At 38.5% G+C, this 21,950-nt stretch overlaps 3 protein-coding genes across 3 annotated transcripts in view; 2 read left to right on the forward strand and 1 right to left on the reverse strand.

The window, feature by feature from the left end:
* The window catches only part of LOC105157367 (uncharacterized lipoprotein syc1174_c), a 3,680-nt gene extending 2,323 nt beyond the window's left edge, over positions 1–1,357 (forward strand). Inside the window, exons 7-10 of the mRNA XM_011073778.2 lie at positions 61–201; positions 419–604; positions 812–883; positions 1,027–1,357. Coding sequence (XP_011072080.1) covers positions 61–201; positions 419–604; positions 812–883; positions 1,027–1,230 — 603 coding nt within the window. The 3' untranslated portion in view covers positions 1,231–1,357. The remainder of the gene's footprint in view (positions 1–60; positions 202–418; positions 605–811; positions 884–1,026) is intronic.
* Positions 7,647–11,281, forward strand: LOC105157368 (RAP domain-containing protein, chloroplastic). Its single transcript, XM_011073779.2, has 3 exons — positions 7,647–10,097; positions 10,199–10,281; positions 10,965–11,281. The coding sequence occupies exons 1-3, from the start codon at positions 8,240–8,242 to the stop codon at positions 11,058–11,060; spliced, it is 2,037 nt and encodes a 678-aa protein (XP_011072081.1). The 5' UTR covers positions 7,647–8,239; the 3' UTR covers positions 11,061–11,281.
* On the reverse strand, positions 12,123–16,131 carry LOC105157369 (CDT1-like protein a, chloroplastic). The gene is made up of 8 exons (XM_011073780.2): positions 16,001–16,131; positions 15,571–15,782; positions 15,348–15,467; positions 14,601–14,826; positions 13,423–14,077; positions 13,229–13,319; positions 12,497–12,557; positions 12,123–12,331 (listed from the first exon to the last, which is right to left on the reverse strand). The coding sequence occupies exons 2-7, from the start codon at positions 15,753–15,755 to the stop codon at positions 12,503–12,505; spliced, it is 1,332 nt and encodes a 443-aa protein (XP_011072082.1). The 5' UTR covers positions 15,756–15,782; positions 16,001–16,131; the 3' UTR covers positions 12,123–12,331; positions 12,497–12,502.

The following is a 21,950-nucleotide window of genomic DNA, read 5'->3' on the forward strand; positions in this document are numbered from 1 at the left end:
GACTACGTGTTTTATTCTAAGTTCACTGTCTCACTAATTTAAGCTTTTTGTGAAATGCAGGGCGTTGATCTTTTGGCAGGTGTAGAGGCAGTCATAAGCCATCTGGTGGTGAAGAAATTTGGAATTCCTTGTGCCCATGCTCCTGCATTATTACCTTTTTCATTGAGTCCTTCTTTATGTCCAAAATCAGCTGCTGAAGAGGTGCAGTATCTTCTTGTCGCTGAAACCTATAGTCGGCATTCTGTGTTTTCACTTGATAATAAAATTTCAATTAGCTTCTATACAAAAATGTTCTCCAACTTGGAATATAGAAGATAATGAGTTCATTGCTACCAATATAGTCTAAAGTTATGTTTTCTTCCTTTGATGTTTCAACACAACGTAGCATGTCTATCTGTAACTGTTGCCTTGATAACAGATAGGGTACACATTCTTGCCATGTGTGCTTGCTGGCCTTAGTACTGCTCCTCAGTACTTGGTCCAGAACTTCAATTCTACAGGAAAGGACTATATACTTGCTAGTGATGTTGACAGTGTGATTCTACCAATTGATGCTTGTGGAGGAGACGGGGCTCTTGCATTTGCTAGTAGGAAAACAAACAAGGTGTGCTTTTTCTGCTTATTTCCTTTTAGAACCTTACTCTTGTGATTTAAAATTCAAGTACACAACTGAAAAAAGTAGTTTTCCCATGCTTTGAAATAACCTTATCCTGCTCATCTACTTTTTCTGTCAAGTTAATATTTCTTGTTTGTTACAGCAGCTTCTTTGCAACAGCTAATGCTTGTCTCTGTCAACCCTCTTTTCTTTCAGCCACTTTTAATTGCCGTTGAAGAGAATGAAACTGTTCTCAGTGATACCCCTGAGAAACTTGGGATTCCAGCAGTATGTTCTAAAAGACCTGACAAGCTTTTTTTTTTTTCTTTATATGCATGTTAGTATAGAATTCTTTGCACTACAGCATCCCCTGCATTATTGAATGACATATACTCTATTTAGATGTATCTAATATAGTACTTGGAATTCAGGTGAAGGTATCAAATTACTGGGAGGCTATCGGAGTTGTTGCAGCTCATAAGGCAGGAGTAGACCCAAATTCTCTGAGAAAAAACAGAATAAAGAACATATGCAGTACCTCTTTCATTCCTTCCAATGGCTATGCCGCAGGAGAACCGGTTTGCTTGATGGACGACATCAGTTGTTTTCCTAGTTCGAAAAATTACTGGCGCTGAAGATATTACAGTTACTGTTGTAGATTAAGATTATTAATAAGTAATAGAAAAGAAAAGTTGATTACCGAGTTGAGATCATCTCCGCAGAGCTGCAAGACTCGGATTTCAACACAAAAAATTATTGCAAGATTGGAGCTTTAATCGCAACAATTGCATAATGCTAATACCACAGGAAATTGGGTTATCAAACCCTACACAAGTATGCCTTGTACTATATATAATAGGCAGCGGCATTCGTATGGCCAAAAGGGAGTCAATCTTGATACTCCGAATTTCAGAAGAAAAGTAGACTGCCCCATTTTGATGGAAGTCTCACCAAGAATTCTACTGGCACAAGAAGCTAGAGCATGCATCATTCTCACAGGATCACATACCTGGCTTACATCTACACAATAGCATTGTCTTGCATTAGGCAACCTGCAGGGCATTCTAGTAAGCACGCAACAAAAGTTACATCAACGCAACTGTCCACAAAATAGCAATGGACATAACCAGGTTAATTTTTAGGAGGCAATGTGTCATGAACAGTGAATAAAATTTGGAGAAATAACTAAGAAGAGAAACAAGGTGGGAATGGAGTGAAACAAAGAGTTGAGAAGGGAGATAAAATTTGATATTAATCCATAATAATCTTGCCCAACAACGTTCCTTGCTTTTACAATGGATTACAGACAAAAAAACAAGAAAGAAATAAAATTGAAATTCATTAAAATTGTTCCAGAAAAGTGGTCGTGTACTGTACTTCCTCTAGCTCGAGTTCGTAGTCTAATGGCAGCACAAGGACATCCCCAAAATGGCAAGCCCTCTGTGTCATGCGCGTTCCCTCCCGTACAAGTGTCACCTGATGAGCTAGCGTGAGATCGCCCAATTGTAGTTAAATCTCCAATCCCCTCTTCCAAGTGACCGAGCCCTAATTCTCCAAAAACGATGTCGTATGTGCTTAGGGATTCAATTCGCCCCCAATTTTGGGCGCGCTTGTGATCACACTGTCCAGATTCATCTCATCAATCGAATGGCTCCCTTTTAAAGTCGCATTTTAGCCTGTAATTTTGACATTCCTCCTCCCTTTTCTGGATCTCTGCCCCCAAGGATCCAAAGAAAATTTTGCAACCATCACCTGGTAATCTTCCCATGTAGCTTGCTTAGGTGTTGAGTGAGACCATTAGATTAAGACTTGAGGGACTCGAACATTGATGCGAGGTATTAATCTTCGAGCTAAAATGGTTGCAGGGTACACTTTAAAAACTTCATCTTCCATCTCAGGTAAGTTGACTAAGGGAAAACACTTGGAGCCTATCTTCTTTTTCAACAAAGATATGTGGAACACTGGATGAATTCTGGACCCTGGGGGTAACTCCAGTTTGTAGGCAACCTTACCAACCTTCTTAATGATTCTATATGGCCCAAAATACTTAGCAAACAATTTCAGCTACTTTCTAAGTGTAAGTAAGGTTTGTCTGTAAGGTCGCAGTTTCAAGAAGACTTCATCTCCAACTTCAAACTCTCTCTCAGTCCTCTTCCTATCAGCATAAAACTTCATCCTTTGTTGTGCTTGATGGAGGTTGTCCTTTAACAGTTGCAACACTTTAATTCTTTCATGCATCAGCTCCTCCACATCAGTGTGGTGGTTTTGTAGATAAGGTCCAATAGATAGCTGTTGAGGAGGACATCCATATTGAGCTTGGAATGGTGTGGCCTTCAGTCTCGTAAAGTTGCTGTTAAACCAAAATTCAGTAAGAGTCAACCATTATGCCTACTTTGTTGGTTTTTGGTGGCACATGCATCTTAGGTAGTTTTCTAAGCATTGATTGACCCTTTCAGTCTGACCATCACTTTTGGGGTGGTATGCTGAGGACATATCTAATGAAACTCCAGATAAAGTGAACAATTCCTTCCAAATCTTACTAGTAAACACCTTATCCTTGTCTATTACAATGCTCATAGGAATCCCATGAAGTTTATAAATGTTGTCAAAGAAGTCCTTGGCAATAGTGGTGGTTGTGTATGGGTGTTTAAGGGCTATAAAGTGAGAATACTTTGTGAGCCTATCTACCACCACCAGAATAGAATACTTACCTTCAGAACTAGGCAAACCTTTAATGAAGTCCATGGATATGTAAGACCAAGCTTGTTCAGGAATAGACAAAGGTTGTAGCGAACCAGGATAGGAGTTGTTTTCATGTTTGGACCTTAGACATGTCTCACATTCTTTAACCCAAGTTTGAACATCAATCTTGAGTGTAGGCCAATAGAACAGTGATTTAATCCTTTGGTAGGTGCCATTAATTCCAGAATGACCTCCTAAGGCTGAATCATGTAATGCCTTGATGATTTTCTCCCTGACACCACTATGACTCCCCACACATACCTTTCCTCCCTTCATGAGTATTCCAACTTCGTAAGTATAATCAGGAGAATAAATACTATCCACAGATTTTGCTTGGAGTATTGTTTGGAATAGAGTGTTTCCTCATAGCTGCTTTGTATTTCTTCCATTCATAAGGGGACTTGAGTGGTAATGGCATAGGATTGAGCCACTGCCTCCTCATGTTCTACTCTAGAAAGGGCATCTATTGCTCGGTTCTCCTTCCCTTTCTTCTTTTGAACCTCGTAGCTAAGACCTAATAGCTTTGCTACCCACTTCTGTTGAAGCATGGAATCTACTCTTTGATCTAAAATGTACTTCAAACTCCTTCGGTTAGTTTTGATGATGAAATGATTCCCTTGCAAGTAATGTTTCCATTTGGTCAGAGCTAGTAGTAGTGCCAGGAACTCTTATTCATAGGTAGATAACCCCAAATTTTTAGCTGCTAAGGCCTTACTCAAATAAGCTATAGGTCTGCTTAGAACAACTCCAATACCTCTATCACAAGCATCAATTTCCACTACAAATGCCTTGGAAAAATCTGGCATGGCAATAACTGGGGCAGAAGTCATCAAAGTCTTGAGTTGATTGAAGGCCAGATCGGCTTCATGGTTCTATTCGAAAGCATCCTTCTTCAACAGAACTATCAAAGGTTTGCTAATAACCCTATAACCCTTGATGAACCTTCTATAATAACTTTAAGCCCCAGAAATCCTCCGAGTGCTCTAACAGTAGTAAGCACTGGCCACTTAAGCATGCTTTCAATCTTGTGGGGGGTCAGTAGCAACACCTTCCTAAGAGATATTATGACCCAAGTATTCCACCTTCAGCTGAGCAAAAGTACATTTACTCTTCTTAGCATATAATTGATGTGTCCTCAATAACTCAATCACCTTATTGAGGTGCACTAGGTGCATTCCCCAATCCTTGCTATAGACTAAGATATCATTAAAAAAGACCAAAACAAATTTTCTGAGACAAGGCTCAAAGATAGTGTTCACGAGGGCTTGAAATGTAGAGGGAGCATTGCACTACCCAAAAGGCATGACTAAAAACTCATAGTGCCCATCGCGAGTAATGAAACTAGACTTTGGAATGTCTTCCCTTCTCATCCTTATTTGAAAGTATCCTGACCTCAAGTCAATTTTAGAACAGTATTTGGCACCATGTAATTCATCAAGTAGTTCATCAATAATGGGGATAGGGAAGTGGTGCTTGATAGTAAGCTTGTTAAGGTACTAGTAATCAACACAGAGTCTCCACCCTCCATCCTTCTTCTTAACCAATAACACTGGGATGCAAAGGAACTTTGGCTTGGTCTTATGATTCCATTGCTCAGTATTTCTTTGACAATCTTTTCAATTTTAGCTTTTTGACCATAGGGCATACCTATAAGGGAGCTGCCTCTTAGGGATGGCATCAAGCAGTTATTTAATACAATGCTCTATGTTCCTCTCAGGAGGAAGTGAGCCGGGCTTCTGGAACACATCTTCAAACTGTTGTAGCAATTCTAGCATCCTAACATTTCCCTCACTATGAACTGGGACCTTATGAATTGACAATAGTTCCCTTGCTACTTCAGGGTTCTTCTTTCTCATCAAACTAGCCAAAGACTGCAAAATATCATCTTAATACCTAGTTGTAAATGGTTTTGAGAGTTATCCTTCCTTCTGGTTGTGTAAGTGTTACTTTGAATTGATGGAAATCCAACTCTATTGCTAAGCCAATCACAACCAAGCACCAAATCATACCCTCTAGTTTCAACAATCTGATAGAGTGTGAGAATTTTTGCCCTTACACCTCCCATTTAAACCTTGGGCATCTCAATTTACTAATGAGTCTACTGCCATCAGCTACTCTAATGGTCATAGGGTCTGTGTTTTCTAACTCACAACCCAATTCCCTAGCAACTTTTTCATCAACGAAACAATGAGTGCTTCCACACGCTATGAGAATAAGAATTTCCTTGTCCCCTACTGTCCATTAACCTTCAAGGTTTTGCAGTTGTTATCTCCTTTCATGTCATGTAAGGACACTATTATCTCCTTCTCAGTTATCTGTTCTCCTAGTTCAGCTTCATCATAATCCTTAGCCTCTTCATCACTGAGTAACATGTAGACTTGTCTGTATTTACATCTACATCCTGCAACATATGGCTCATCACATCTGTAACACAAGTTTTTCTCCTTCTTAGCCCTTACCTCAGCCTCAGTAAGAAACCTTTTACCTTGAGTAAAATTCCTTGGAGTAGGGATCCTGTTCTGTGGTTTAGCAGGAGGTTTTGATGAGAGATTTCTGTTAGGTTGGTGGTTTCTTTTTTGATGAGAGATTTCTGTTAGGTTGGTGGTTTCTTTTAAGTATTGCATTAATTGTATGCTCTTGTTTCCTTGCAAGTATAACAACTTGATCCAGTGGGGCTCGGTTACATGTGGATACAAACAATTTAACCTCTTCTTTAAGCCCACTGATAAACTTCATCTTAAAGAATTCTTCTTCTAGATTCTTATTGAATATAAGCATCTGGTCCTTGAGCTCCTCAAACCTTTCTAAATAAGCATTGACTGTGGTTTCATGATGTAGCTTGTTAAACTCTGTCATCAACCTCTCCTTATCCAAGTCTTCAAATCTTTCAAAGATGTTCTTCACTAGTTCCTCTCATGACTGAAACTCTCTATTTTCAGTATAATCTTGGTACCATAACTCGGCCTTACCTGCATGTATATCGAAGCCATAGGAACTTTTTGATCTTCAGGGATAGGGATTAACTTAAAGTATCTAGCACATCTCCTTGCCCAGCTTCTAGCATTCTCCCCATCAAAATAAAGGAACTATAACCTGTTCAAGGCACTGTAAGAACCAGGCTCTGGTGTGTGTTGTTCCTACCTGGAGATGTTAGTGCCCTCAGCTCTAAAAGGTATTGTGCACAGCTGCCCTTGATGATGAACCCTTTTCTACAGAGAGAGTCAAACCTTCCCCCAATATTGATTTGTTCCTATTATATTATTGCAATTGTTCAAGAACACTCTGAAGTTTTTGTTGTACTGTTATTAGGTTGTGTTCTACGTTTAAAACAGAGGCTTGGAGCCCCTCTTGCACCTTCATAACCTGATCCAAATGGCTATGGATCTCATCCTCACTAGCTTGCCTTCTAGATCTCTCATCCATGAACATAATGTCTGTTTTTTTTTTTTTTTTTTTTTTTTCCCAATATTGATTTGTTCCTATTATATTATTGCAATTGTTCAAGAACACTCTGAAGTTTTTGTTGTACTGTTATTAGGTTGTGTTCTACGTTTAAAACAGAGGCTTGGAGCCCCTCTTGCACCTTCATAACCTGATCCAAATGGCTATGGATCTCATCCTCACTAGCTTGCCTTCTAGATCTCTCATCCATGAAATATTGTTTTTTTTTTTTTTTTTTTTTTTTTTGTGCCTCTTGTATTTCCTTTAATCGTGTTCCATCAGCCATTGTAGCGTGTTTTCAATTCCAAGAATCGCCTGGCTCTGAGGCCAAATTGTCATGAACAATGAATAAAATTTGAAGAAATAACTAAGAAGAGAAAGGAGGTGGGAATGGAGTGAAACCGAGACTTGAGAAGGGAGATAAAATTTGATATTAATTCATAATAATCTTGCCCAACAAGGTTCCTTGCTTCTAAAATAGAATTACAGACAAAAAGACAAGAAAGAAATAAAGTTGAAATTCATTAAAATTGCTCCAGAAAAGTGGTCATCTGTTGTACTTCGTCTAGCTCGAGTTGGTGGCCTAATGGCAGCACAAGAACATTCCCATAATGGCAACCCCTCTGTGACCTTACTCACGCGCGTTGCCTACCGTACATGTGTCACCTGATGAGCTAGCGTGAGATCGCCCAATTGTAGTTGAATCCCCAATTCCCTCTTCCAAGTGATCGAGCCCTAATTCTCCAAAAACGACGCCGTCTGCGCTTAGGGATTTCAATTTGTTCCCAATTTTGGGCGCGCTTGCACGGTCCAAATTCATCTCATCAATTGAGCGGCTCCCTTTTAAAGTCGCATTTTGGCCTGTAATTGCGACACAATGCAGATCGCTTCCTCAATGAATCAGCAGTAGAAGTGATAGAACCACTGTTGTCACACCATCGCGGCTACTAGCAATGAAAGGCTTCAGCTTCGCGCTTGTAGTCCTTTTACACTTGCGGGGACCAGCATCCCTCTGCTCGGCACTGAGACTCCTCAACAGTCTTAGCATTCCCAGCAACAATTTCCGTCAGTAGGTGCATTCAGATCACCAATAATATCCAATGTTATTTTTGGCAGCTTGATGCTCAGCAGATTGATCAGCCTCACCCTCTGAGGGTGGGTTGACTTGTGGAATTAAGATGGTCCTTGAGGGTAGTTTTGTCAATTGATAAAGACGCATTGATTGCTCTTTCTTTCACTCACCATTTTACCTCTGCCAATATCTTCCCTCTCTTTCCTCTTATCCTGTTCTGTGGAAGTGCAGAGAGAGGTTTCCTGTACTGAAATTCTTGTTAGGAGCGGCGGCGACTGAAGTTTTCGTCTCTCCGGTCAATGAGCAGCCGCTGGTCAGTTCCAATCTTGTGATTAAACCGTCTAATACTTTGCCAAGAATATTTAAGGAAAGAGGAAGAAATAGAAGCCATGGAAGCATCAGGCTTGATTAATTCAGTCGCCACTTTCCACATCCCATCTGCAAAAGCAGCCACCTTTAAGACTTCGCTTCCCGTTGTTGGCCCAAGAATCCACCTCAACTCCCTTTCCCGAAAGCATTGTTGCATAAATTCTGGAAAGAATTATAGCAGAAACGACAACATTGTAGCTGTTGAAACTGCGGATTACATTGAAGATGGTGATAATGATGATGATAGCGTGGGAAAAGACAAGTGGACTCCTAATATTGCGAATTGGGAGGCAGAGTTTCTTGGGGAGATTGACCCATATGGATATTTGCCCCCTAGGAAGAGGAAAAAGCAGCCGAAATCTAGGTTATCGCAAGAATCTGATGAAATGGAGTGGTGTGTAAGGGCTAGGAAGGTTGCTTTGAAATCTATCGAGGCCAGAGGATTGACTGAGAAAATGGAGAGCTTGGTTATTGGCGAGAAGAAGAGGAAAAAAAAGAAGAAAAATCAACCGAAAATTGACAAAGTAAACGTGTTGAACTCCACTGATGATGATGAGGATGAGGATGAGGATTTTGACATTGATGAGGCAGATTTTGATGTAGATTCTCCGTATAAGACTAGTCATCTTAGGAGAAAGGTGAGTATGATTGCAGGTGGGATGTTCGAAGAAAGGAAGGAGAAATCTATGGAAACATTTGTTCAGAGGCTTTCGCAGTTTTCAGGGCCTTCTGACCGTAGGAAAGAAATTAACTTGAATAAGTCGATTGTGGAAGCGCAGACTGCTGAGGAAGTTTTGGAGGTTACAGCTGATGTCATCACAGCTGTTGCAAAAGGGCTTAGCCCTTCGCCCCTATCGCCTTTGAATATTGCCACAGCTTTACATAGGATTGCCAGGAATATGGAGAAAGTGTCAATGATGAGGACTCGTAGATTGACATTTGCGCGGCAAAGAGAGATGTGTATGCTTGTGGGGATGGCAATGGCTGCCTTGCCTGAGTGTTCGGCACAGGGAGTTTCCAATATTGCGTGGGCCTTGTCCAAGATTGGTGGCGAGCTTCTTTATTTATCAGAAATGGACAGGGTGGCTGAGGTGGCCTTGACTAAAGTGTCTGAATTCAATTCACAGAATGTTGCTAACTTGGCTGGTGCCTTTGCCTCTATGCAGCACTCTGCTCCAGAGCTGTTTTCAGAATTATCTAAAAGGGCCTCAAATATAATTCACACTTTTCAGCCGCAAGAAATTGCTCAAGTATTGTGGGCATTTGCTTCACTCTATGGGCCTGCAGACCCTATACTGGAGTCTCTAGACAATGTGTTTAAGGATGTGAAACAGCTCAAGTGCTGCCTAGACAACAAATCATCTAATGTTGATGATGAGAGAGGAGCAGAAAGCACTGGGAATTTTGTAGATTCAGAAGCGTCAAGCTCTCCCACACTCACATTTGTCAGAGATCAGCTGGGTAATATATCTTGGTCGTACGCAGTTCTGGGCCAGTTAAATCGTGTATTCTTTTCACATGTCTGGAGAACTTTGAGCCATTTTAAGGAGCAACAAGTTTCTGAACAGTATAGAGAAGATATTATGTTTGCTTCTCAGCTGAACCTAGTGAACCAGTGCCTGAAACTTGAGTATCCCCATCTTCAATTATCCTTGCCGAATGAGCTAGAGAACAAAATTACTCGTGCTGGACAAACTAAGAAGTTTAATCAGAAGGTGACTTCCTCATTTCAGAAGGAGGTAGCCCGTCTCCTTGTTAGTACTGGCCTAGATTGGGTCAAAGAATATAATGTGGAGGGCTACACTTTGGATGCAGCCTTGGTTGATCAGAAAGTTGCTCTAGAAATTGATGGGCCAATGCATTTCTCAAGAAATTCTGGTGTGTATATCAAATTATGTCGACACAAACTCTTCTGGATATGTGGAACAGTATATGCTTCTATCTATATCTTAACCCATCGTGACATCATTTCTTTGCAGCAATTCCGCTAGGCCATACTATGCTAAAACGCCGTTTCATCACTGCAGCTGGGTGGAAGCTCATCTCTGTATCCCATCAAGAAGTAAGACTTTTTTTATTAGTTTGTGTATGTTATCTTATATCTGCTAGTTTCGTTCAGTTTCCGAAGATAAGTTCAATTGACAGTATGAGTGGATCAGCAGAATACCCAAGCAGGCATGGTTACTTGCACATGGTTTTGTTAATTGAATTGGAAGAGCTTCTTTAGACCAATTTGCTTGAAACTTTGGACACAATATTAGTTCTAAGACCAGTTGGTGATGCAATTGCATGCTTCATCTGTGCAAATACCTAAGTTGACCTTTGCAAGATTTAATAGTCAAAGACAACTATCTTTTCTACATCTCTAGGCAAAAGTCAAGCATCCATCAATTGTTCATCATCGATAAAGAACTTAATAGTTCCAGCACCTTTTGTGACATCCTTGCAAGGCATCAACTGTACAATACTAGTTTGCATGGTTCTGCGGTAGGAGCCTGTCTGGCTATGCTAGATGATTATTCAAGATTCTGTGACTTCTGTCCTTGATTTTACATCTGAGGTTACAAATATTGAGTTTATCTGATGTCTAACTTCTTTAATCTACTTCCTGCTTTGTTTAGAACTCCTTTTTAACTCTCGAACAAAATGTTCTGTTTGGTGGACAATAGCCATCGTACTTGTAAATGATAGATCTCGAAAATATGATCAGTGCTAATGCATGGTTTTTCCTTCACGTCCTTGCAGTGGGAAGAACTTCAAGGTGAGTTTGAGCAGCTAGACTATCTTAGAAGGATACTCGACAATCACATAGGTAAAGGAAGCAGCAAAATTGTGTCGTAAATAGATGAGTACCAAGTGAGGTAGACAAAAATCAGAGCGCATTTTAACCAATCCAATGGACTATATACGATTCCATGTTGCTACGGGTTTAAGTTTCTTGTTCTCTGTCAAATGGCAAAGGTATTCCAATTTACATTAGAGCTTAAGGTGCCCTTTTGGCGTCCAAATGCCATTTCTCTGATTTCTCTGCTAAATAACCCAGTATATGTTTATATTCTCCAGGTTGGGCATCTTCGCTTCCTTCTTAAATGTTTTTAAACTTCTTTTCTTTTTATTATAAAAGGAATCGTCAAGTACAGTTATAGTATTCTGCAAAAGATGCAGCATGGACCATTTCATGACTTAATGTATCCACCTATCCAATTAAAAATTAAACTACTCAATTGGAATTGATTGATAAAAGCTCATTTGAATTTAATTTATAACATTTAACAAACCACACTTGAACAAAAACTTTCAAATTTGGTTTAAACTTGATTTGATTAGTGTAAAAATATAAATATACTTTGTTCGAGCTCAATTTATATTTAATTCAATTTATTTGAACTCGATTAAATTAGTAATCAAATCGTACTCAAACACTATTTTTCAAGCTTGATATCAATTCAGCAAGTTTAAACAATGATGTGTTCAACTTGATTCGAATCATCTACTACCTTAGTTGCATGCATGTATTCTTTCCTAATGCATCTAGATTTTGTGGAATTCCGTACTTGGTCCAATAACTCATCCTATTAGCATCACACTTTCCCTTCTTTTAATTTTGCTTTAGTTGTGTCCTATTTCTCTTCTTCCTTTCCCTTTGGTTTGTGCCCGTTACTTCTGTGGTTGCTGGCTCCAAGAGGGGCAAATGCAAGCAAGAATTCTCAGACCTAAACACAGAGTTCAAGGCTGCAATAGTTCCTACAACGCACCAAGAACTTTGTTTATTCCTGTGACTTGCTATTTTCACTCAAAACTCAAATACCATCTCTAAATATAATTTATGCCTTCCTTTCAAAATGTTGCAACAATCACACAAATCATTCATTTTGATTAATTGCAATTGAAAACTCCGGAACAGCAAGCAAAAGGCCCAACAGTAATTACGTACTCATGGAAATCATGTACATCCTCAGGGGAGCCCCAGGATAAGCAATTTTAACAATAGATCAGAATAATTGTTGCCGCCTTTAAATTTGGACATTTCTAACACCTGAAAAGAGAGGTAAAAAATTAATGGCCCCTTCAATACCTAACTTGAAATGTACTCGAAGTCAAGTCAATGTTCCCTGCAAGAGAATATAAGACAATATCAGAGGCAATTATGGTAAAATGAAAGCCACTAAAAGTTGTTATGCTAGCATGACACTAGATAAGCAGCCTTATAAGAATGTTGTTTTTCAAATTTTGCTGCGCGTACTTCACTAGGAAACAATATCTAACAAGGCACTGACCTCTGATCATATGACATCAATTCTTTCACAGATGGAGTTCACATCTGATACTTTCTTAACACTGCAAATTACCAAACGAGGTATGTAATCTTAGCCAAGCACACACCAAATCTTCTGAATTCATATCATCAAATATGAAAGATACAACTATTGAAGTGTCAAATTAGAAGTACACTAATGAATATCTAGGATGTTTTAAAATTTACTAGTTTCAATAAACTCCTCATATGTTAAAGCTCATAGATACATAAATTAGTTGCTAACAAACGAAACTCATGAGAAAAAAAAAAGTATAATGTTTCTGTAAGTAAGCAAAAATATAGTTCAAGTTCAACATGTGAAAACAAGAAATAGCACAATGAGACAATGGTAGTGGGGGGATGATAACTCATACCACCAACAATTTTCAATTGCCAAATGCAACAAAAATCAATCTTACATAAAACACCAACATAAAGAGCCCTCTTTGGATGCATAGGTATTGTGTGAACAAGAAATCAAACCAAGTCAGCAGTTTCTAGCAGCCATTCTTGCAAGGTTAAATGCCCACAGATCAAAATTTTCCAGGTGTCTTGTGAATATAATTCATTGCTTTCACATATCTAAGCAGAATGACCTAGCCAAATAAACCCTTTTCTTCAAACCAATTACTAGATCATTTCCTAAGCGATATAACTGATAAAATCCATTCTGGCAGCCCATTAAAGAAAATATTCAGGCAAAAGAACTTACTTGTACAGAAGGTCACCACTTGGTGCCAATCTCTTACAAAACCAATCTGGAACCAGCCTCTCGAGGTGCTCCATTTGAATTTCAACCTCATCTAAGCATGTAAGGAAAGCATACTGAGAAACTTATGCACTGGAACTTAAAAGAAGGGCATAACAAGGAAAGAAAAGAAAATAGATAACAGCATCTGAGCTTACTGTGGTCGTCAATGTCAAAATTATTCATAATAATCTTCTGAACAAGTTCTCCCTTTGTAATTGAACAAAAGTTGACAGATTGAAATATTTGGTGAATCAAGAGAACGAGGTCAGTCAAGCAAACAGATATTTGCTTCTGTGAGAAGATAGTGTCTTCACCGTCCATGCCATAGAAATCTAATGATTTCTTAGCAGCTGAAGTGGATTGCTTGCTGGTTTGGCTTGCCGTCTTCTTGGTCTCGTCTTCACAGGTTAGCACTGATCTAGTTGGCGAAATTGACCTCATTGGGGTAGATTGTACTGGTGTTTCAACAATTACACTATCACTTCCCACAAGAGGCTTCAGAGGAGTGCTCTCACTCCCACTGGCTACAGAAGAAGAACCAGGAAGTGACCTTAGTTCTTCAATCTCTCCATCCATCTCTCCATTAACCTCACATGCAGATTTGACAGGAGAAATGACATCTGTCCTCTCCATCTCTGTCGCAGCAGCCTTCTGATGAAAGTGTGTTTTAAAAGAAGGAGGCAGATGGGATGAATTTAATGTCTCCGTCTCAGACAAAACTGATAAGTTTGCAGAGACTGAGTCTCCATTTATGGCGATTTTTCTTGAGCTGAATGGCTCTGGTAGTGCAGCTTCAGGGATATCACAGCCCTGCTAGCAAACAGCAAGAGCAAAGGTTCAGCACACAAAGTTTAAGCAAATACAAATTTGAGAATAGAACAGCATTTTCCATCATCTGAATTCCAGGCTAAGAAAGTGCTGTAACCACACCTCAATAGAGAATGAAGAAAAAAAAGATCTGGCTGGATTTGAAGAATAAGATAGTAAAAAATGCGTGGCTCTGTACCCGACAGTCTTATAGGTAAAGTGCAAATGAGGGTAGTGACTAGTAAAAATACAGATCTTGTAATTGTTTGATTCCAATTAATTGTGATCACTTAATTCCACTAATGCATAGCATAGGTTTGCGATTAAGACAAATGAACCAAATCCATTCAAATATTTCATTCTGCTCCATACGTGAACAGGCTCAGTTCTAATCCCTCCAACTGTAGAAAGGAAAATTCACTTGCATACAGAAATAAGATAGCTACATAACTATTTTAATACAGAAAAATATCCAATCACAACATTTTCTCAGTTATGACATAATCTTGTGGAAAGGAGACATTACCTCAGGATGTCTCATGTAAAACTCTCTTAGTCTGGAAGTGAAAAGATTGCTCAGAGCCACATACGGAGATTCTTCATGATGATCTTTTACAACATCAAAAAGCAACGTAATCTTCATGTCTGACTTCATGCACTTGGTTTTCTCATCATGTATGAGAATCTTATCAATCTGAACTGCTTCAGGAAGTATATATTTTATTTGTCCAATATGTATGTATAGGAATTTTCTGATACAAGGAAGTAACAAGGAAAGGATTAAACCTCGTACAGCAATAGAGATTGAAGACCAATTTACAGCATAATAGTAAGACATTAAAGAATCCTATCATAATAGAACCCAACCCAACCCCACTTTATTGCATCCGCATATATTAATACAAGTTTATCTGAGTTAACTGGAAACATCTTACAATGCTGTGAAAGAACATCATAAGATCAGCTAGCCTAGAAAGATTATTAGTGTTATCATCAATCAATATGGTCGATGATCCTCTTAAAAAATGCCTTCTCGAGTTCACATGTCAACTTACAGTTAACACTAGCAGGCACAATGTATTCCGCTAAGACCCGCTGGAATGGCAGGGCACTAGAACAGAGATAGAAGACATAGTTCCATATCTTAAAAATAAAAAAGGAGGACGAAAAGACCTTACAGACTCCTTTGGAGTATACCTAAGCTAACAGATATGCGGCGTCCATAAGAACAGAAAGCACATAATGAAAAAGGTCAAAAGGAAGAACAAGTTACCTTCCTGTCAGGATTTCAACTTGACTGCTAATGTTCTGAAAACTTGGTGTCCTTTTACGTAGACTCAACAACCTCAACGAACTAGTCATGCGATTAAAAATCTCCAGTAAGGTACCATACCTGATAACACAGAAAGAAGTCATCTTTCCTAAATTTCAGTTCTATATATGTATATATATAGATATATGAACACATTAAGAAATGCATAGAGTAAGTAGACGACTTGTCCGGAAGTTCAGCCCGCTCTTCGTTGCCCTTAATACGTGATGGTTCTTTGGTTTTCACTGGTGTTGGAGACGAAAAATCCTCTTCCAAGTCATGGATTTGAACAATTCCTTCCTTGTGTGGAGAGATGGAAGAAATTTTGAGCTTCTCTTCCGCAGTGTTTTCCGGTGCTGGTGCTTCCATGCTTTTCCAAGGCCAATAATGAAAAACCTGAATCGACAAGAAACTAAACCAAGTTTGTACGTAGGATTAGATAATAAAACGTTGTGTTGGTACGATTTCAAGAATATTTGTTAATGGCGGAGAGGTAGCATTGGAAATGGGAAACGAGAATTCCCTACCAAGCACTCAACTTGGGAATTGAATTCTTTACACACAAAGACATAAGATAAAAGAAAAACAAGAGAGGTGCATTTTGGTACAATTACCAGTTGTTGGTGCTGAACTAGAAATTGAAAATGGAGAGGGAATGGCAGTGCAGGGTTTATTGTCGAGCAGGAGGGAAAAGCAAGCAGGAGAGGAGAGGAGAGTAATGGTTTGAACTTTGAACTGAAATGGGGGGATTTGGTCCCGGAAAGCTGAATAAAAAGCCCAAATATTGTGAGAGAGGCAGTAGTCGTTGCCATAAAGCCCAAATCCAAACCCAAACCCAAACCCAAACCCTCCAAATCACAAAAATGCTAAGCCCAAATCAGTTTTGGTCTCTTTCATTAAACTCTCTCAGTCTGTTCTGTTCATCTTAAATTCCTCCTCAAAATTAAATAATGAATGTAGAAAATGTTTTTGTACGCTGCTCCACTCACATCATCCATTCAATATATTGAATAATGATCATTTTGATTTGATGAGGTAATGTTACATAAAGGACATCAACTTGTGTTGCGGGTGTGGGAAAAAACAAAAACACAAACAAATGAATTGTTTGTATTATTATATAGTAAGAGGAAAGTGTTTTTGGGAATTTATGTATGTTGCTGAAGCTGATTGATTATAGCAACCCCCCACCCCTACCCCCCAAAAAAAAACAAAAAGGAAAAAAATCAAAGCTTCATGCATTCATCATTAATCATTCATCCATCCACCCCCACCCCCCTTTAGGCCTTGAGAAAATATAAAATAAAAAGGGAGGGGGTTGGCACCGACCGACCAGGTGGTGACCAACCTGGCCGTCCCTCCTCCCTCTGCCCTCCACGTGTCTCTCCCCTGACCTCCTCCATATCTCTATCCCCACTCTCATTGGCGTCACTATATATATATATATATGTATGTATTGTTTGGAGACAATGAATGTGACACGTGTCATGTATTGGGATTTGTAAAAGAAATTTATGATTTGTTTAAATTGGAGGTGGAGGAGGAGCTCATATCATATGTGTTGGTAATAATTTGTAGGTAGGTGGCTAATGCCTTCTTTACTTTACTACATTAATCATCATCATCATCATTGCATTTATTTATTAGCTAAAAATACACTTTCTTCCTAAATTATTTTTTATCTAATATTTACTCACTCAAACTAATAAATATAACACCTACTCTTTTTAATTAATTTTTCAATAATTTTGTCCTTATGATTATATATATAATTCAAAAAAATTTCTAACGATTTTGTATTTTAATTTCAATTAAAATTTTCTTGATTGGAAAAAATATTTTTAATTATAATGAAGTAAGAAAACTAGTAGATTAAATATTTTGAATGTTATTATATTTTACAGACTCAAAATTAAATAATGAATGTATACAAAAAAATACAGAAAACTATTTCATTAAAAGATTTTTATTAATTTGATGATAAAAAATAAATAATTAACTATTTATTCTTTTTAATTAAATGATTTTTTGAATATATTTTTTAAAAAAAATATGATTGATGGCATTCAGAAAACGCACTTCAAGACTTGGGTCGAAGCAAATGCAAATTCTGAAGGGAGGATCTGCAAAAAAGACGTTAGCACTCTAATGCCCAAGTTAGTATTAAATTCGAAATAAAATAAGCGAAAAAGTAAGTGAATTTAATTAAAAGTCGAGATATTGTGAATAAAGTTGATGAAAAGTGTAAGAACACATAATAATATACTTAGAAATAGCTTAAAAAATAGGTTTGAGAGTGAAAGAGGAGTTCAAAGAGTAAGAGGGGCGTGAGAAAGGTATCCCCGCCTAGAGGAACTAAGATTGTAATTATAGAGGAGTACCCCCGTCAGTTGGGGGTCTATCCCACTTCCTAGATATTCGTGGAGATTGATGGGGATGTTTAGAATAAGAAGTAGGTCGTTCTTATCTATAGTTGGATGTGTGTTAGTAAGAGTCCTATTTGTCTAGGAGGACCTCTCATTTGCAAGGAGTCCTAGTCTTCAATGGGTCCTAGCCTTATATAATTCAAGGAGTCCTATAAAAAATAATTTGGTGATGATTTAATAGGCAAAAGACTAGGATATATATTAAAAATAATATAATTATTCAAACTATGCGGGATATTTTTATATACGTGTATATATATATATATCAATTATGATTATTAAATTATACAGATGAGCAACATTAATTAACATATAATATATATAGTCATCCAAGGGACAACATCCATCCATCCTCATCCTGTCAAAATATGTATAATTAATAATCCAGAATTATATTTAAATATGTGTGTTTAGGTGGTAACCCACCACACCACACCAGATCAGACTAATTAATAGCAGCTAGCTAACTCCATCTAACAATCTAACTCATACTATATATTACTTTTCATTATTATTATTATATAATTAATGTTATTAATTATTATGCTCTCTTAATTAATTAATTAATATTTGGTAAAAAATATTCTAACAGAGGTGAGTGGGGAGTGGGAGGGTGGGATTTTTGCAGGGAGATGGAATTGAGCTAGGTTGGTATATTTGTGTGGATGTTGATGGATCAATCAATTATTAATATATACAGTGTTGCTATAGCAGCTTAGGATACCATACTCTTTACCTACCAAAATTCCAAATGCCCATGTTGCACAGACATTAAACTGCATGTTGCACAGACAAAATGAATTAATTAAGGTTAGTGTCTCAGAATAAACCTACTTATAATAATGAAAAACGATCAACTCATTTTATATTGTTAATTAGTGTGATAATTATCCTAATTTATGATCATACATATTGTTGCAAGGATTGACTTTATTGTCTTTGCCGCCACACTTATTAATTACCCTTACCAATCATTGTAATACATTTATATATATATATATATATATATCTTACTTGCTAAGAATGGAATATTATTACAATACATACTATTGAACTACTCAACCTAATATAATATATTGTGTTATAAGACTCCCATTGAAAACTACGTACCATTAAACTACGCACTTCCCTAGCTACCATGTACGTAGTATATAGGTATCTTTGTCCCAACCGCTTTCACTATATATTTAACTTTATTCTTAATTATTCCTAATTTCTTATTCACTTTCTATCTCTTGATAACTCCTTCAAATGCATTCTTTTATTATTACTATTATTATTATTGTATATATATATGGTCCGAAAATATTTACTATTCCTAATTATTAAGCGTTAGTATAATTTAAAATATTTATTAAAATAGTCTTTTAATTACATAAAGATGTGTATCCTTAGCACAAACACATATATAATCTCTATCTTATAGATGTACGTAAATAAATCATTAAATTCACTTAAAAGAGTATAACGGACACAAAATAAATCGTTGATTTTATAAATGTAATTCATTTTAAAACATGCTTTCATTATAATATTTTTAGAATTAAATTTGATATCCCTAAATACTAAAGATACATAAGGAAGCCCGCTCGGTCCAAAGTAGAAAAGGCCCTGTAGGAGAGGCCCATTGGGCCTCCGCAAACTTGAAGACTCTTAATTTAGGAGAAACCCATGTTGGAGATCAAGCCTAGGTCCGTGGGCCTCCACGCCTCTCCTCGATGACAGTTAAACCCCGTCCATGAGGACGTAATCACCACGTGGTGGGGGCCTCCTCAAGCTAATGCAGTTGAGGCTTGCCAACTAAGCCACTCAAGGATCTAGGGACTTTTACAAAAGGAGTCCACCCAACCACCTCCCAGGGAATGCTAGAATAACCCTATCCCAAGGTATGACCCTATTCGTTGGAGGAGCACCTATTTGCAGGGATTATTCCCCCGAATGAGGAGGGATTCAATCAAATTAAGGAGTAACATCTCTCCTGGGTCCAAGCGGATCGGGCTCTTCGGTCCCACCGTCTGGGGGAGGTGACTATAAATATTAAAACTTCCTCACTTTAAAAGGGTAACATTGTTCTGATGATCGTCCAAGAAGTTAGGATACACAACTTAATATTATTCTTGCAATGATTCTATTAGTTATTATTACCTTTAATAATTTACAATTGTCTTTTTCACACTTTTTTACTGACTTAGACGTTGGAGTGCTAATGTATTTTTTTGCAGGCTCGGTTTAAGAGATTACAAGATCGAGACTCAAAGACCTCAATTGGACTCACTCCAACGGACATTTTTTTCTCGTATCAAGTGAGGATCATAGATGCATTCAATAGCAGAATCAAGAGTCAAGAGGGAGTTGATCTCCAGCTGAGAGACAACCAGGTTGGTTAGGTGGTTGAGGAAACTTCTCCGGTGACCCCACCACGTGAAAAAGAATGAGGATCTGACCCCATTGATCCTGCCAAACTTGTTCTTGTCGGCTCTTCTTCAGATACCTTCTCTAAGGGTTGTTATCGCCTAAGTTATCACAACCCGCTGACTGCAACACTACTTCCTCTCACACCCCATAGGGGTGCGGAGTAATCACATGCTGAAACCATGCGGAAGCCAAAGACCTTGGGAAGACTGGTCAAGTAGGCTATCAAACTAAGTGAATACGACTTCTCCTACTTACAGCAAATGACCATCAAAACTCAAGCCCTGGTGAATTTTGTATTAAAAATGATAGCTCCTACTCCTAGTAAAAAGGTATAGTTATTGTATGCGGACGACGCGACCACCCTTAGTGGGAGTAGTGGGACAACCTCGAGTTCATGATGAATATTTGACTTCAAAACCTCTAGCAACGAGGCAGAATATGAGGTGTGAAGATGGTTTGGGAAGCAGGATCGTAACACCTCATCACATATTCCGACTCACAATTAATCGTCAAGCGAGTGGAAGGCATGTATGAAACAAAGGAGGCTAGCATGATATAATACCTTCAGAGGATTGGGGGACCTATACTCGATTTTCAAAAGTTTCTGATTACAATTGATATCTGGGGAAGAAAACTTAAAATCAAACTACATATTCGAGCTGGCCAGTTTAACGAAAGATTATCAGACGAGACAAATAACAATACAACATATGTTCAGTGCAAGAGTCCCTTTAGAGGTAATCCACCACCTCCACCAGGAGAGATTGGAAACAAGACGTTGTGGCATTGCTTTTGGGGGTGTCCTCTCCTTGAATCGACGAGAGGTCGCCAGAATCAAGGCGAGGGCTACCCAATTTGTCTTTGTGTGGGGGATCTTGTATAAAAAATCCTTTACACCCATTTCTACCTATCTCCTGGAGAAGGATACTATGTCTTCAAGAAAATCCATGAAGACTGACACCCGTAAGTTGGTACACAATTGTGATAAGAAGCCAAGGAAAATGGAAGTTACCTTGAGAAGAAAAACTCTTACCATGAGAAGTGACTGGCAATACAACCCGCTAACTACTCCATGGAGGAAGAAGCCAAGTGTCGCGTGTTTGCCAGGTGCAACATGCCTTAAAAGAAGTCCATGAAGAGTGAACTCCCCATATCACTCCTGCAGCAAAGAACTGGTCGTACAAATGTTCCAGCTATAGAGAAAGCCAAACAGAAGGATGATTGATCCCTTTATCCCTTGGAGGAACTGTAGGGATCCAGCATATAGAAACTCATAGTGGGACGACGGTGATAGGATGGTCAGATTCCCCTTTGGCCCACTTTGAGCCCCTTGGAGTCGTTGGAGTCAAGACTCCACCTTGAGGCTCGGGAGGAGGACTTGGTGTGCGCTGACACCCTCGAAGGCTCCCCTTAAGGTTATCTCAAAGCAAATTATTGTACATTTTCAACGTTGCATGCAAAAAGAAAAATCAACATCAGAAGAGTAAAACTTAAAAAACAAACATGAAGAGAAACATATGATAAGCAAATAATATACCTATGTCAATTGAAGACTCTAACTCCGAAAAAGCCTTGTTGGAGATCTGACCCAAGTCCATGGGCCTCCGCAACCTACCTCGGTAGCAGTTGCCCTATGTCCACGAGGACGTAGTTGCCACAAGCCGGGGGCCTTCTCAAGCTAACTTCATTGAGGCGTTAACTGCTGCCAGTTAAGCCATCGAGG

This window comes from Sesamum indicum, linkage group LG3 (assembly GCF_000512975.1).
Source record: "Sesamum indicum cultivar Zhongzhi No. 13 linkage group LG3, S_indicum_v1.0, whole genome shotgun sequence".
NCBI lineage: Eukaryota > Viridiplantae > Streptophyta > Magnoliopsida > Lamiales > Pedaliaceae > Sesamum > Sesamum indicum.

What these genes read in the sequence shown, in the direction of transcription:
- LOC105157369 (XM_011073780.2), bottom strand. Translation starts at nt 15,755, where the DNA reads ATGGAAGCACCAGCACCGGAAAACACTGCGGAAGAGAAGCTCAAAATT. An exon ending in CGGGCTGAACTTCCGGACAA is followed by an intron (nt 15,468 to 15,570) that starts GTCGTCTACTTA and finishes CTGTGTTATCAG; the next exon opens with GTATGGTACCTTACTGGAGA. An exon ending in TTTACATGAGACATCCTGAG is followed by an intron (nt 14,078 to 14,600) that starts GTAATGTCTCCT and finishes GTTTGCTAGCAG; the next exon opens with GGCTGTGATATCCCTGAAGC.
- LOC105157368 (XM_011073779.2), top strand. Translation starts at nt 8,240, where the DNA reads ATGGAAGCATCAGGCTTGATTAATTCAGTCGCCACTTTCCACATCCCA. An exon ending in GCATTTCTCAAGAAATTCTG is followed by an intron (nt 10,098 to 10,198) that starts GTGTGTATATCA and finishes ATTTCTTTGCAG; the next exon opens with CAATTCCGCTAGGCCATACT. An exon ending in TCTCTGTATCCCATCAAGAA is followed by an intron (nt 10,282 to 10,964) that starts GTAAGACTTTTT and finishes ACGTCCTTGCAG; the next exon opens with TGGGAAGAACTTCAAGGTGA.